Here is a 15,945-nt window from a genome sequence, read left to right as displayed (position 1 = left end):
AAGGAGCCATACCGATAGTGCGGTGTGGTGTGAGGTTATAACTATGTACAAGGGTCGGCAATACATTTGTATAACTTTTACTTTGAGTATACGTCATCCACTTGTAGATCTTTGTTTTCAATGTTCTGATAAATCTTTCTGCAATGGGTGCTTTCATTTCGCTCCTGGTCGTGTAGACATGAATATTATGGTTCTTAAACAATGCACGAAGTTTCTTGTTGCAAAACTCTTTTCCTTGATCAGTGTTTATGTAACATGGCACTTCCTCTTTAAAAATAGACTCGAAAGCATTAACAACATCGTCTGCTGATTTCTTCTTCAGTGTTCGAACCCACGCAAATCGGGAAAAACAATCAATGCATACAAGAAGGAAACACACACCCCCATTCTCTTTTGCAAGGGATAACATATCTGCCAAATCACATTGAAAAGTGTGTAAAAGTGTTGTGACTTTGATTTGATTGCGTTTAAACTTTCTTCTAATGGTATAATAAATTTAGTTTAATCCTTTATCCAAGTGTGAGCAAACAAAGTTTGCGCCTGAAAGTATCTTCAGGACTGGGTTAAGGTGGTACACACCAGGGCAACTCGTTGCAAAGGTGGAGCAAGCTACCAACACTCCTATCCTAGTATCTCCTATAATGCAAAACACATCTCCTTGCGGATATGTCTATTGTTATGCATTAAGGGAAGGGCCACTACCCAGACCGGTTTCGACCTTTATTGAGGTCTCTTCAGTGGGAGCCAGGCCCAAGTCGAGATATCAGGCAGAAGCATTTGCAGGTCAACCTGCAAATTGACCTGCAAATGCTTCTGCCTGATATCTCGACTTGGGCCTGGCTCCCACTGAAGAGACCTCAATAAAGGTCGAAACCGGTCTGGGTAGTGGCCCTTCCCTTAATGCATAACAATAGACATATCCGCAAGGAGATGTGTTTTGCATTATAGGAGATACTAGGATAGGAGTGTTGGTAGCTTGCTCCACCTTTGCAACGAGTTGCCCTGGTGTGTACCACCTTAACCCAGTCCTGAAGATACTTTCAGGCGCAAACTTTGTTTGCTCACACTTGGATAAAGGATTAAACTAAATTTATTATACTCTAACCAAGTGGAAAATAAACTTTCAATTTCTTCTAATGGGTTTATGTCTCACATAAGTAGGTTGTGTTGCTAACCAACTTTTCACGGTTTGGCAAATTTGTATGTTTCTGTAAAGCTTTGATACTTCCAAAACTAACTACTGTATTAGGATTATAGTAATCTGCTAACTTTTCCATTACTATCAATGATTTTTTTTTTCTTTGCAGGTGAAAATCAAGAAACATCGCAAAAGTGGCAGTTACTTGCTTTTATAGCAGTACTGCTAATATTAGTGACCGGAGAAATTTCCATAATCATATGGGAAGTAGTATCAAAAGCAGGCAACCAAACTTGCCTCATCAAAGAAATGTTACGCCAAGAAAAACACAATTTGCATTGGTGATATATGTAAATTCCTATTTCTGCATATTGCATTGTAAATAATATCTGTGAAATAAATATGTAAACTTAAAAGAACAAACAGTGTCTTTGATGTGTGTTATGTATGTATGTTTAAGTAAGAACACTTTTGAAATAACCGTGAATACACACACGATTTGTTTATTTATTTATTTATTTATTTATTGAACTTTAAGATCTTACTTTTAGACAAATCAAAATATCCGGATGAATTATGAACAAAATATGAACTTGATTAGAATATGAATATAGAAGAAAATACAGATGAGGTATGGAAAAAAAAATGTGTGTTTGAGTGATATCAGTATATAATTAAATTATTCAGAAAAACTCGAAACACGGACACCATCACAACTCTACTCTAAGAATTCCCACCTTTAACAGGAAAGAAAGAAATACCCCATAATGTATTGGAAATTAGTACATCCATCATTAGACAACCAAACAAAACATGACGACAATGACTGATGTGTGTCACCCTGCGAAAATTACAAGATATCTTATCTCAAAAACATCGCCCACAATTCCATAGCCAAACCAAAACACCACGTGATATTTCTGACAGAAGTGGGGCCCAGCGAAATTCCAAACTCAATAACAACAAATATTCGCGTCACGATTCCTTATCTTATCTTGATCTTGATCTTGTCAGAAGTGTCCACCAATGACAACGCGATTACTTATACACTAATATATTTCCCTTTCCATTCAAAACAATAACGTCACTTATTTACAAATAACAAATGACGACATTTATTTACTAATAACAAATGACGTCAATTATCTACATCTGAAAACAACACACACCCACGTCACGAATCCTTATCTCTACCATCACCCATAATTCCATACGCGAACCAAAACACAAGAACTGAAGCCAGTGATACATATGCCCACAGGGAAATTCCAATCATTCCACACCCATGAAGCCACGCACACCGGAAGCATTTGGTTTAAAGTGTCCCACCAATCACAACACGAATCCTTATCTCTATCATCATCCATAATTCCATAGGCGAACCAAAAAAATCATCCATAATTCCATACGCGAACCAAAACACAAGAACTGAAGCCATTCACACAGTTGCCCACAGGGAAATTCCTAACATTCCAAACTCATGACGTCACTCACAATGACGTCAGGAAGCCACGCACACAGGAAACATTTGGTCAGAAGAGCCTCCCCTACTAGGAGCTGAAGCCATTGACACATATGCCCTCAGGGAAAAGCCACGCCCACCGGAAGCATTTTTTCAGAACCGCCTCCCATACTACTCATGTCATCTAGTGTTAATGTCAAGTTACTGAAATAATTTGTAATTTTAGCCTCTTCTCTTTCAGGTACTGACTTCGTTGGGATGTACATCCACTGCATGTCATTATTTAGTGATCGAGTAAGTATTAATTAAAAACGAATGAATGAATTACAGTATAGATTCTGCTTTACTTTTATAATTTTTTGCTTTTTCTGATATTTGAGGTTCACGAACTTTTCACGAAAGCAAGCTTAGAGCATGACCAACTATTAAACTGCAGCCTTTGGATTTGTCGTTCGTAACATGAACCAGACATCAGTATATTTCTGATTCTTCCAGTTTCAAATGTCAAATTTCAAAAATATGACAAGTCTCTACTTTATTATATTAAAATGATTGACCACTCTCTGCTGTTCAGTTACAATTGTGCGAGTGAGTAGGTCAGTGAACTCATACTGTTTACACAATTGTTTAGCAATAGTGCAAAGTTCGTTTCTACACTAAACTTCATGTGGCAGTTTTCTCCAAATCTGAAGCAGGACTTGCTGATGCGCGCTGTTGTTTGAAGTCTGCTACTGAACCATCCATACTGATATTGATATGCTTCGCATCCATATTATTTTTATAGTACCCGAACGTTATATTAATTTCAATGGACTCGCATCCATGTACGTCAAGACTTGTTTATCTACACTCAAATCCAGCTACATCTTGGAAAAAATGGCGTATAATCCTGTAAAGTGTATTCTACCTACTCCTAGCGGGTGTAGCGCTTCTATAGTAGGGCCATTTTGTAGTTAGTTCCAGCATTCTATTATCGCACTGCTATTTTATCTATTAGTTATTATCAATAATAATTAGCAAAGTTTCTCTACTTGTTTTTTATTATTTCTAATATAATGAATATAAGTGGATAGCTAAGAGTTCTGAATATTACTTTTGTGTCTAATTTTTTCACAGGCAGTAGAAATGGCAGAACTCTGTGTAAATAATGTGGCACCTCAATCACATGGCGACACAATAAAAGCAGGATTAGACATATGCAGAGATATAGGCCTTCAAAATCTAGTAAGTAAAATGCATTAGTATTAAACAAAGTGCATAACCAAAGAGCGTATTTGAGTTCAATATTTATGAATTTCCTTTTCAATTTTCTTTTGAGATTACTGTATGTAATTAATATTCAGTCACTGCCTAGCAACAAAATAAATAAATAAATAAAAAAGGAATATAGGTTCCTTTGTTGATAGATGTTTTTGACAGAATAGCACGGATAGCTGTTAAGTTTGAATTGTTTGAAGTAAGCTAGAAAAAAACTAAGGCTATGAGACAAAGTCCAATTTGTTTACGCTCCTTAACTGCATTCTGGCCAGTTTGTCTCTTTTGTGGGAAGAAAAACCTGATTTTCTGGAAGGAAACCCTTCGGAACTCTGTATCAGGGAGCCTGTGAAAGAAATTTTCGTTTAAATTCTATTTAAAGAGGCCTCGTCAGTCTTTTGTTTCGACATCATTGATTAATAATGCAATTACTAACAAATACCCTTTTATTATCACTGATGCCACTGAAATGCTATTGCTTTTTTATTCATTTCAGTATTTTAATTATTATTTTTAATACTTGTATCGTATATTTGACTAAATTAAATTATCAAGAAAATGAATTTTGCTTGTTAATGCTTTATTCATAGTCATCAGGATACTTATAGATTTTAGTCACTTAACAAGCCGTTATTTTTCCTAGAAGTTCGAAAATGATGGGAGGTATTGTCAATACCCAATATTTGTCACCTAAGAATTGTTGATGTTAGGAAAGGGATTCGAGTAACTAAACCTACGATAAAAGCACTCTTTATTGTTGAGAAACACCAACTATAGTTTTTTAAAAGTTAGGGCATATTGTTCTTTATCTTTATGTCTTTAATTAGGAGAGGAATTTCATTATTCGATCATCTCCAATTATCTCAAAAATTTGGAGACCTCAAGAGTTTTAATTGAAAAAGTTTGGTCTTTGGAGAAGGATTTCCGCATAATGTAAAAAAAAAGAAATAAAAATAAAAAGTAAAAAAAAATAATAAAATCTTAATTATCCCATCCAGGATGCTTAAGGGTCAAAGCTGTATAACTCGCAGGTCACCTCCACGTAGCCTTTTAAAGAATGCGGAGAACCGACTACAGCCTCTAACCTAATGTCCTCACCTCCTCAATGTGCACCCTGTTAGGTATTTACCCAGATAATGAGCAAATGAGGATGGGGTGGTAATTTGGGATTAAGCCCACCAAACTGTATTCATATTGAATTAAACCATAATGAAAAACGATGGTACACCATGACAGAATTTCATGCCGGTTGAGGCATCGTCCAGTTAAATAATAAGGCCTCGGCTGTTTTCGTCAGGGAAACATGGAGAAAAGCGCAAAATCAGGTACTGGAACAAATCTCGGAACACATTCCAACTTAGCATTAGCAGAGCTCAAGATTGGTACTATCAACGTAAGAAGCATCGATGGAAAAGAAATTGGTACTGTCAACGTACGAATCATCAATGGAAAAGAAATGGAATTAGCACAAGAATTGGATAAATACCAGATCGACATAATGGCGTGACAGAAACAAAGAAGAAGGCAAAAACAGGTAAGATATTTCTAAGCAACAAATTCAAAATGCTATATTCCGGTATTAATAAAAAGAAAAGGAGTAGGTATAATATTCACTACTAAATATGAGGATAATCTTGAATAAGTAGAGTGATGTAAGCAAATAGCCGAATGGGAAACCGGACAGTTCGACTTGTGCTTTTAGTTCTACAGACGGCAGCTGGCAAAGTGAAAAATGAAAGTTGGTCCTTTTTGGAGATCTAAACAGCAAAGTAAGAAATGATTACCAGATATATAGAAATATTTTTTGAAAATTTGGTGAAGAGCACAAAGCTAATAATAATGGTAAATGCCTACTGGTGATCTGTTCAGGACATGGATTAGTTATTACTAACGCCATGTTCTAACATAAAATATGTATAAATTCATATGGAGAGAAGGTGAAAGAAATAAGCAAAATCACATTCACTATGTTAAAATTGATACCGATGTTTTCCCACTGGCTCAGGACACAGAGTATATATATACAGACGATTTGAAACAGGAAATGATCAATAACTCGTTTTGAGCAGTATGAAACTGAATTTCATATTGAAAAGAAGAGTGTGTAAGAAAGTTTTAAATTGAAACAAAGTTGAGAAGCTTTCAGAGGTGAACTGTAGACTCAAATACACAAACATCATTGAAGAAAAAATGAAAGAGTTTGAAAACAAGAACCAAACTTTGGAGTTTCATTGGCAAACCCTGAAAAATATATTGATTGATTAAGTCAGATAAGCATATGGTTACTGTAAGGATGGAAAAATCAGAACTCCATGGTTGACTCAGGAAGTTAAAGAGACAGTCAAGTAAAAGAAGAAAGCGTATCGAAAATTCTTGAGAAGTCGGTCAGCTTGTGCTCTTAGAGAATACAGAGAAAAATGTAAGAAAGCGAAGCCTTGTGTAAAACTAGATAAATAAATGTCATGGTAAGTCTTGCTAAGAACATAGAAAATAAATATCAGGTAGGTGGCAAAATATTATATTCTAGCAGGAGGCTAATGAAAAATCATAGAAATGGAGGAAAAGTATACTGCAAAAGGAATCGGAATCACGTGAAAACTGAAGATAAAGATATTTTAGATGTTTAGAGTAATTACCTTGAAAGACCGTTAAATGAAACAAACAGTGTCAGCACAGTTGTTGAAAACTCCCAACAGAAATGCTGCCAGGAATACATATTCTTACTTTTTTTATTGAAGTAAAAAATATCATCAAAAATCTAAAATGCGGAAAGGCAGTAGGAGTAGATGAAATTCGACCAGAAATACTCAAATATGGAGGTATAAAAATATTACAGTGGCTGCATTGCATAATTCAGAAGACCTCGTCAGAGGGTTGAATTCTAGATGATTGGAACAGTGCTCTCATAATATCTATCCATAAAAAAGAGAAATAAAACTGAAAGTGAGAATAAAGAGGTATTTCCCTACTTAGTGTTACTGGTAAGTTTTATTCAAGTATATTTGAGAAACGGCTAATAAAAATTGTGGAAGGGAAGCTTGGTGAAGAACAAGCAGGATTCAGGCCAAATAGATGTGTCAGATTCAAATTTTCACTTTAAGATAAATAGTCAAGAAATTTTGGGAATATAAGAATTGGCGTTTGCATTCTATAGCGCTTGACCGCACGACGAAAGGCGTTCGAATCTAGTCGCCGACTAAAGGAACTTTTTCTAAGCATTTTCTCGATCGCTTCCAGAGTTAGTCGATCTCTGGCCATGGCTAGCGGGTTTTGTCTCCCGAGAACTCGGGTTTTTCGTCCCATAAACTCAAAAAAATCGGCCGTCAAACCCACACTATTTTCAGACATTAAAAATGTTATGTTAGGGTTTAGGGACCACCAGACGGCGGCACTTACTAGCCGCCTTCTTCAGTGCGTGCCGATTAATTAGTGATAGCCTTGGGCCAGCTATATCTGATTGGCTACCAATGGAGATTGAACTGCCCACTCAGTCTCCAAAAATTAGATAGGTCTAAGAAACGGCCTCGCCTACTCCCTATACGGGAACAAAAAGGCATTAGCTGATGATTTTGAAGAATGATTTATATTTAAATTTATTGATCTGGAAAAGGCATATTGAAAAGGTGCCAAGAGGAAAGCTGTCCAAAATGCTACAGTTATATGATGTAAATGGGAAATTGTATTAAGCAATACATTATGTCTATTTAATCTTTACATCAGCAGTAAGAATTTAAGGAGGTATAGGAAGATGGTTTGATATTAAATCAGGTGTGTGACAAGGGGGCACATTATCTCCACTGTTGTTCGTGATATATATATGGATAACGTTATGCAGGAAAGTGGTATTAAATCTGTTATCAAAATTGGATATGTTAGTCTTTGCTCTTTACTTTATGCAGATGATGTTATACTTTTAAATAAATCCAGTACAAATCTGTGAGATTCCATGACTAAATCGAATAACTCTTGTAATACATTTGCTATGAAAATCATCAATAAAAAACAAGGACATTGAAAATAGGCAGAAACACTGATAATCTCAACTATATCCTGAATAGTAAACCTATAGAACAAGTCAAACATTTTAGCTCTTTAGGCGTCATTTTTAATGAAGATTCTTTGCCAGGAATAAAGATCCAGAAGAAGACCAAGATGGAGATGGATTGATACAGTATAAAGTGCCTTAAAAGACAGAAATATAAGATCTGATACGTTGGAGTGTTGACAGATAACAGATTAATTTGGAGGAAAATTGTCGATCGGAAGTTCGTAATGGTATAACGTTTTCATGTAGTACTATGATAATTATCCTGTACACCCCCTGGAGATACATATCGGGAATTTTATGATGACAAATATCCCATGCACAGTATCAAAACACTCATAATGGTATAGAACCTTTTTTGGTTGGGATTCACATAAAAAACAAAACAAACAATGCCATTTCTTTTTGAAACTCGTTTACAGGGAATGGTGTTAATGAAGTTATTTGTGTATATTTATTTTGTAGGGTGCTAAGTGCTTTGGAAAAGTAAGAGTTTCTGTCAATATTATTTTATTTTCTTATTTTTGGAAAATGTAAATAATACTTTTGGTGAAAATTACTTGCATTGGATACAAGAAGGTGATTTTCTCGCGTTAAGATATTCCGTTATTGGGATTTTATGGGAAGTATTGTTACTGAATTAACTTTTATCCATTATATTCTGTTAGACATTCTTTTCCTATGATCACAGTTTTATCTTTTCAAAATACCATATTTACTTTCACACATACACGCATTGTTCTGCCAGAACGATGCGTGTGTCTGAAGACACTGAATGTAAGAATATTCTATCTGAAGAGTTAAAATACTCTTGTTAAGCATAGTTTCTTAATTAGTAACATGCGCTCTCACTCTGTCTATATATACCACGATTTCAAGTAGCAAAATTTAATTCAGTTTACAACACTGATTCAACAATAAATACAAAACTGAAAAAGGAATTAACTATTGAATGAACCGCAATACTATAATCCCACATCCAGACTTAAAGTGCTTAAAAGGACTGGCTTAAAAGGGAGAAGCAAGAATGCTTTTCATATTCCCCGTTATCTGTAGAGGACAGTGTAAGGATAAGGTGTTATTGAGCTATATAAAGCTCTGATCATGGCAAGAAGGTAACAGCAATAGCCGAGTCTCAGTAAGAACTTCATTGACTACAGCATTGCCATCCATTACCCTCCCAGGCTACCCATTTTAGTCGCCTCGTACGACATGCATGCATTATCCCGGCCACCACACGGTAGCCCACAACCAGAAAAAAAATTATAATTCTTTTAGAAAAATATCATAAAAAATTTAAATAGGTGTACTGAATTATTTAATTTTATTAATTAAAAAACAAGAATAATCAATATAAAAATCAAATAATTATTATATATAATAATAGATCATATATATAATAATTAGTATTTTGCTGTTTTTTATACAAAGAAGCAATTATTGATGGGTGACATTTTATTATTAAAAAAAACTCGGGAAATATTTCAGAACTTTTGGATACAGTTCTGTAAGATGAGTTTATTGACCATATTTTAAGATTTTTCCTGCTTTTCCTTCCACGGGAAAGGAGAATAATATGGGTGTCGTTTCTGATTTTTTTTTATGCGATTACCGATTTTTTTTTCAATCAGAGAGTGAGACATTTTTTTTCTCTCTAACCCCTTTTTAACTTCAACTATTTTAATGTAAGTATATGCCAATGAGTGGAATTCTTGACACGAATTGCGTAATCAATACACTCCTTATCAATGAGATAGGACTGAGAAGGTAAACTTAAGTAACTTAAGAAACTTAGGTAAGTATTGTTTTATTATTACAGTATATGTGCATTAATGATGAAAGACATCTGCTATGATAGCTTTGTGTGAAGTTGAGTGGCCAATTCAAACAGAAAGCATCGGCAAAGATAAATTTAATACGTGAGAACTGAGCTTCTGCAAAACAGACTATAAAAATATTAAATAATTTAGAAGTGGAATTATGAGAGGTGTATATGTAGTAAACATAAAATTTACTACACATTGAAAAATCTAATGGAACTTAAGAGGATCCAAGTGTGAGATAAAACAAGTAGCATGATTTTTGTTTGTAATAAATATTTTTTTTTTCATATGGTCTCTTTAAAATGAATTTCCAATTGCTATAAGATTGTCTTTACACAGAATATAAGCGGATAAAAAAATGAAAAATTATTAATTTCTCTATCATTCAAAATGGACGGTACACGAACCTTTCATATCAAATCAAATTTTGTATATTAAATACTATACGAAAAGATTAGTACAGCATATTTGTATTTTTCATATTTGTCATTTTAAGTAGAAAAAAATAAAACAGTATGTATTCTTTTCAGTTGGGTAGATGTACCGAAATTCTGATGGGACAGGTAAGAGAATCATGATTTTGTTCTGTACTTACAAGTATATTTTTTATTTAGTAGGATTTGTTCGTATGCACATTTATTAATGTATATGGACCAACAAAACATGCAGAAAAAATTATTTTGAAAACAAATGAAACATCTACTGCAAAAAAACAAACAAAAAACATTGCCTTAGTAGCAGGGGATATGAAATATAGAAAATAAGATAAAAGACCAACAGAGAATAAACAAACTACCACAAAAGGAATTTAAACATCTTTAAAGACTGTGGACTTACTGATGGTTTCAGGTTTTTATATCCGATGAAGAAATAATTCACCCACGTCGCTCCAGGCAATATAGAATAGACATAATTTACCTTGCAATCCATCGAGGAAAAACTGTGAAGAGCGTTAAACATACTCCAGTCGTATTCAAATTAAAACTCAAAGACAGTCTATCCGAATAGGAAGTAGAATAAAGAACCAGAAAAGAGAGAAAAGGAAGAAGATTTAAAAAAGTCACCTATCCTACACTACTCGGACAGAAACAAACAGACAGCTAAAAGGAGAAATAAGTCGATTAAGAAAAGAACTACAATACAAGGAAATAGAAAGTGTATGACTATGGACGTGTTTAAAAACTACAGAAAATGATGAAGACAAAATATCTACTGCCTGACTGTTCGAAACAGACAGCAACGAAAGAAGACAGATAAATGCATTATGAAGGGGGAAACGTTGCATGAAGATGCAGACTTACTGAAGACGTCTCACAAACACTTTACAGCTCTATTCACATAAGAAAAGAGTGATACCATTGAACGAAATAAATTCGTGTCATTTTTACCCAAGCTAACTCGAATGGAGGCTGAAGAGATTGATGCCCCATTACAATATCGGAATACAAGAATACAGTAAAGCATCTCCCAACAAGAAATCGCCCGGAGCAGATGGTCTAACCGGTGATTTCTGCAAAAATATTTTCAAAAGTTTGAAAATTTGTTTATGAGGATGATTAAACAAATGTTAGAAACACAGGCAAAACCAGAAAACCTCAACACTGGATCCATCACCTTACTACCAAAAGTTTACAATCCAAAAAAACTGAAGGATATAAAAAACGGAGAGGTACCACGTTGTTAAATACAGATTATAAAATAATTTCAAAAATTCTCAGAAACAGAATATAGAGATTCCTACAGAAACTTATATCGCCTAATCAAACATGCGCAGTAAAAGGAAAAAATATAAGGGATACCATGACATATCTAAGATTTATATGCTATCAGTTGATCAAAAGACCATGCATATTACTAAGTCTAGACATCGAAAGAACGTTTGACACAGTGAGCCATGAATACATCTTTGAAGACATAAAAGAAATAGGATTTGGAGAAAATTTCAAGAATGGTCAAAAATATTTTATGAAAATGCAGAAAGCCGTAATCATAAATAAAAAAAACTCTCCGCACCTGTCCAAATCAACTGTTCCGTACGACAAGGCGACCTTCTCTCTCTCTACGGCCCTCTTTGTATTAGCACTTGAACCACTAATTAGAGCAATAAACACAAATAAACAAATTCAAGGAACAAATATTCATGGAGAAAGCGAAGTAAAATTACTAGTTTATGCCGATGACAAACACTCACTCTAGAAAATGAAAAATCAACGGAGGAAGCAATGAGAATATTAGACTCTTTGCAAAGGCCTCAGCTCTTAAGGTGAACGTGGCGAAGTCTAGCTGTTTGACGGTCGGCGACTAGAAAAAGGAACCTAAAATACCGGCGAGAATGTTGAGGAAAAAAAAACTACTTGCCAGTATTAGGAATAAAAATTGGAGGCCCAGACATATATGTAGATCAACGGAAAGAGTTGTATGAAGCCATATTAAAAACTTAGTAATATGAGAAATAGACACCTTTCTGTCAGAAGCAAAACTAGGATTTGCAATATGTACTTAGCCTCTCGACTGTGGTACAAAATACATAACATTCCATACCACGGACATGGGATATTAAAACAATGGGCAGATAAAATTCATAGGCTCTTTGCTACATATGGGTTTCTCTATATGAACAAATGCGCCGTACAACGCTCTTACACGAAACAGAAGCTGGAGGTCTCGGTCTAGTTAATATAGACCTGAAACATTGATAATCAGAGCCATAACTGCAGTAAAAGCGCACATAGTAAATCATACTACGGATACCTAATTTCTTATCTATAAAGGTGCCTTCCTGAAAAAAAAGGCATCAGTTCTCTTCCTTCGATCGGTAAAGACCACCAAGAATGCTCACTGAAATGTCTAGAGGATACTGGTTTATAGAAGAAAATTACGACATTGAGAAGTTACTACTCACCAAATCAAGAGCAATATATGAAAAGCTATCTGGAACCATTTCCCCAAAACCTTCAGCATCGAGAACAAAATAGTGGAGAGATCAAACTAAGTTCAGTTTTAAACAACGTATTTAGTATTCCAATAAGTCCGTTCTATAAAACATTTTTTTTCCAAAGTTCATCATGCATATTTGCCAACCAAAATGTGGGCTGTGACAAAAGGAATACCATTGGATGGTCTTACAGCCTGTCATTTCTGAAACACTTTATCACATGATGATTTATTGTAAAAAAGCTGAAGAAAACTGGAGTCTTGCAAAACAGTGGATGACAGAAAATCAAATAATAAATTAAAATCTAATATTTTGGCTAAACGAGAAAAAGTTAAGCAGACTACAAACAATCATAACTATTATACCTATGTATACTATATGGACATACAGGTGTGACCATTATTTCAGAAGGTGATGAAAATATCCAAAGAAAATTCCATAGATACATTCAAGATGTCATGAGGAACTCTTTCCTTTTGAAAAAGATGAACGAAGAGGAATGGGAGTCTTTAGGAATTCACTTTGCATCAAATTAACCACTGCTATCTTTCAGATAGCTGAACAGGAAGAACCATTATGTGTGTGTGAGAGAGAGAGAGAGAGAGAGAGAGAGAGAGAGAGAGAGAGAGAGAGAGAGAGAGAGAGAGAGAGCATCAGTACAAGAGAATTTCTGGAATGCTAATTGAACTTTAAGATATTAAAATTATAATCAGATAACGGTGTGTTAAAATAGCTAACAATTAAATAGTTAACATCAAAGCAAAGGTATTGAGAGTAAAAATCTGAATGCAATTACTTCTAACAAATAGTAATATCCTGAAGGCGGTTAAAGCATATGTAAATATATAATGTTTCTATTTATGATGCATTTCTTTTTATTACTATGTATTTATTTGTTATTGGTTTAATAAAATATACTCATTGGAAGTGGTTTTTGCACTTCTCAGCGTTAAACCGTCCGAACAGAAAGCGTCGTGAATTCGATTCTAATCGCCAACTAGAGGAACGTTTTCTAAGCCTTTTTTCGATTGGTTCCCGAGTTTGTCGATCTCTGGCAGATGCAAGCGGGGTTTTTCCCTCCCGGAAACTCGGATTTTTCCTGTAAACTCAAGAAAATCGACCGTAGAACCCAGACTATTTAAGACATTAAAAATTTTGTGTTAGGGCTAGGAATCACGAGATGGCTGCACTTGATGAGCTGTCTCTTCACTGACAGCCGCTTAAATTAGTGATAACCTTATGCCAGCTACCTCTGATTGGCTACTAGTGGAGATTGAATTGCACAATCAGTCTCTAAAAGTTAGATAATGCTAAACGGCATCATCTACTCCCCTATAAGGGCAGTAAACGAGGCCGTTTAGCCCTAAAGACCATAAAGGCATTACCTGATTTTTTTTTAATATTTCTTCATTAGCCATAAAAGCATTACCTGATTTTTTTAATCTTTCTTCATTAACATAAATTTAAAGAAACAACATAATTACTTAAGCAAGATTTCCTCAGAGTTAACGAGAAATATTTTATTTCATAATTCATTCAGGCTATTTTAACTTTCAACAGTTTTTTTGCTATCCTGGTTGGTCTAGAAATATGAACAGCTTTAAACAGCTGTACGTCATCCAGTATGCACCGACTTGCCATAATCAGAAAATAATCCACAAATTACACCTCTAACGCTAGTTAAGCAAAGTCGTAAGGAAAATTAACTGCAACGGTCATTTAAATTTTTATTTGTTTGTATTTGTATTACTGTATATAAAATATACACGTCATACTCTATTTATATTTTCTGCTAAATGAATTAATTTGCTGCTTTTATATTTCAGCTTCCGCCTTCAGTGACTGAGATAAAGCATGGATCAATTGTGGGTGTAAGTTGTCTTCCCCCCCGTTTTATTTAGAGAATACAAATATGCAGAATGAAATATGAAAGTAAAGGCGATAGAAATATCAATATTGGCACTACCGTTACAAACCAATATCTGCGTCCTCGTGTCTTCTTCCTATGTACATATGTTATTCTTATTTGAACTTATCTTTGTAAGTGAAAAAATCTTCATATGAGAAAAAGAAACTTTACAATAATAGAATTAATAGCGGAAAGGATAATAAATTTTGTAAAACAATTTTCCAGACCTAATATACATTCTTTTTTATTTGGAAAAATGAAACGTTCCTTTGTTATTAGTTTTAATAATATATGTTTAAGCCATCCGTGTATATTTCAGCGAACTAATCAATAACGAGCTATCAAACAGCCAACACAAAACACCTTTAGTCCTTATAAGGACTGGCTTAAAGGAGAGAAGCAAGAATGCTTTTCATCTTCCCCGTTATCTGTAGAGGACAGTGTAGGGATAAGGTGTTATTGAGCAATTAAAGCTCTGATCATGGCAGGAGGGTAACAGCAATAGCCGAGCCTCAGTTAGAACTTCATTAGCTACAGCATTGCCATCCATTACCCTCCAAGGGTATTGGATTGAATGAATCAATCACCGCATCTCACGGTCGACTGATTTTTTTTTTTTAAACATCCAATCTTTCTTTTAAGATAAAGTAATATATAGATTTTCATTTTTGCTGTGTATGCATTTGTGACTATTTTCTTTAACGATATCGCACATCTATCTTCAAAAAGGATACTTAAATATGGAACTTGGTTCATGCAGTCTTATTTATTTATTATTATTTTTTTTTGTTTTACGGATAATAATTAGTTGTAGTTATATCAAATTAACAATATTTTAAGATTTAAAATGTCACAAGAATAACGAGTTAAATATTACAGCCTTAACATATTTGCAATCTTAATCGTTTTTTCCCCATTTTAGCAATGTCTCTCACGTTTGTTGACTAAAGAAAGGACTTCAACGGACAGGATACATGAAGATGTGTTTCGATGAAGCACTGACAAGATCTAAAAAAAAAAAACCAACAACAATTCTCTATAGATACTGAAATTTAATGGATTCGTTCGCTCTTTCCTTGATAGAAAGAAGAAAGATACGAAGGCATGCAAATTGTAGACTGTTGTTAAGATGATTTTGCAATATAAACTCATTCGTAACCGTTTATTTAGGATTTGTATAGAATGTTTTACAAGGATTTGTAAATAACCTGTAATAAAATCAAAGTCACCCATTAGTTCATGTATTACGTAAAGAACAGTAAGCCAATAAGCACTTTACTCTTCAATTACGTAAACGAAACGTTTGCGACAGTAATTAAAGAAGTTTGAAGTGAAAGATACGCTTATTATCCGAAGATTAACCTCTCCAGAATTATCTT

General features: G+C 34.3%; 1 protein-coding gene across 1 annotated transcript in view; it reads left to right on the top strand.

Annotated features, from left to right (window-relative positions):
• The window catches only part of LOC150099458 (uncharacterized), a 28,367-nt gene extending 13,809 nt beyond the window's left edge, over window positions 1-14,558 (top strand). Inside the window, exons 2-5 of the mRNA XM_090404364.1 lie at window positions 2,842-2,894; window positions 3,717-3,824; window positions 10,253-10,285; window positions 14,484-14,558. Of these exons, the coding sequence (XP_090260490.1) occupies window positions 2,842-2,894; window positions 3,717-3,824; window positions 10,253-10,285; window positions 14,484-14,558 (269 nt within the window). The remainder of the gene's footprint in view (window positions 1-2,841; window positions 2,895-3,716; window positions 3,825-10,252; window positions 10,286-14,483) is intronic.
• Window positions 14,559-15,945: the final 1,387 nt, after the last annotated feature.

This window comes from Typopeltis vanoorti, chromosome 14, assembly GCF_054136105.1.
Source record: "Typopeltis vanoorti isolate ZY-2024b chromosome 14, IOZ_Tvanoo_1.0, whole genome shotgun sequence".
Classification (NCBI taxonomy): domain Eukaryota; kingdom Metazoa; phylum Arthropoda; class Arachnida; order Uropygi; family Thelyphonidae; genus Typopeltis; species Typopeltis vanoorti.
The sequence above is the reverse complement of the archived record's forward strand: the minus strand, read 5'-3'. Positions and strand labels throughout refer to the sequence as shown.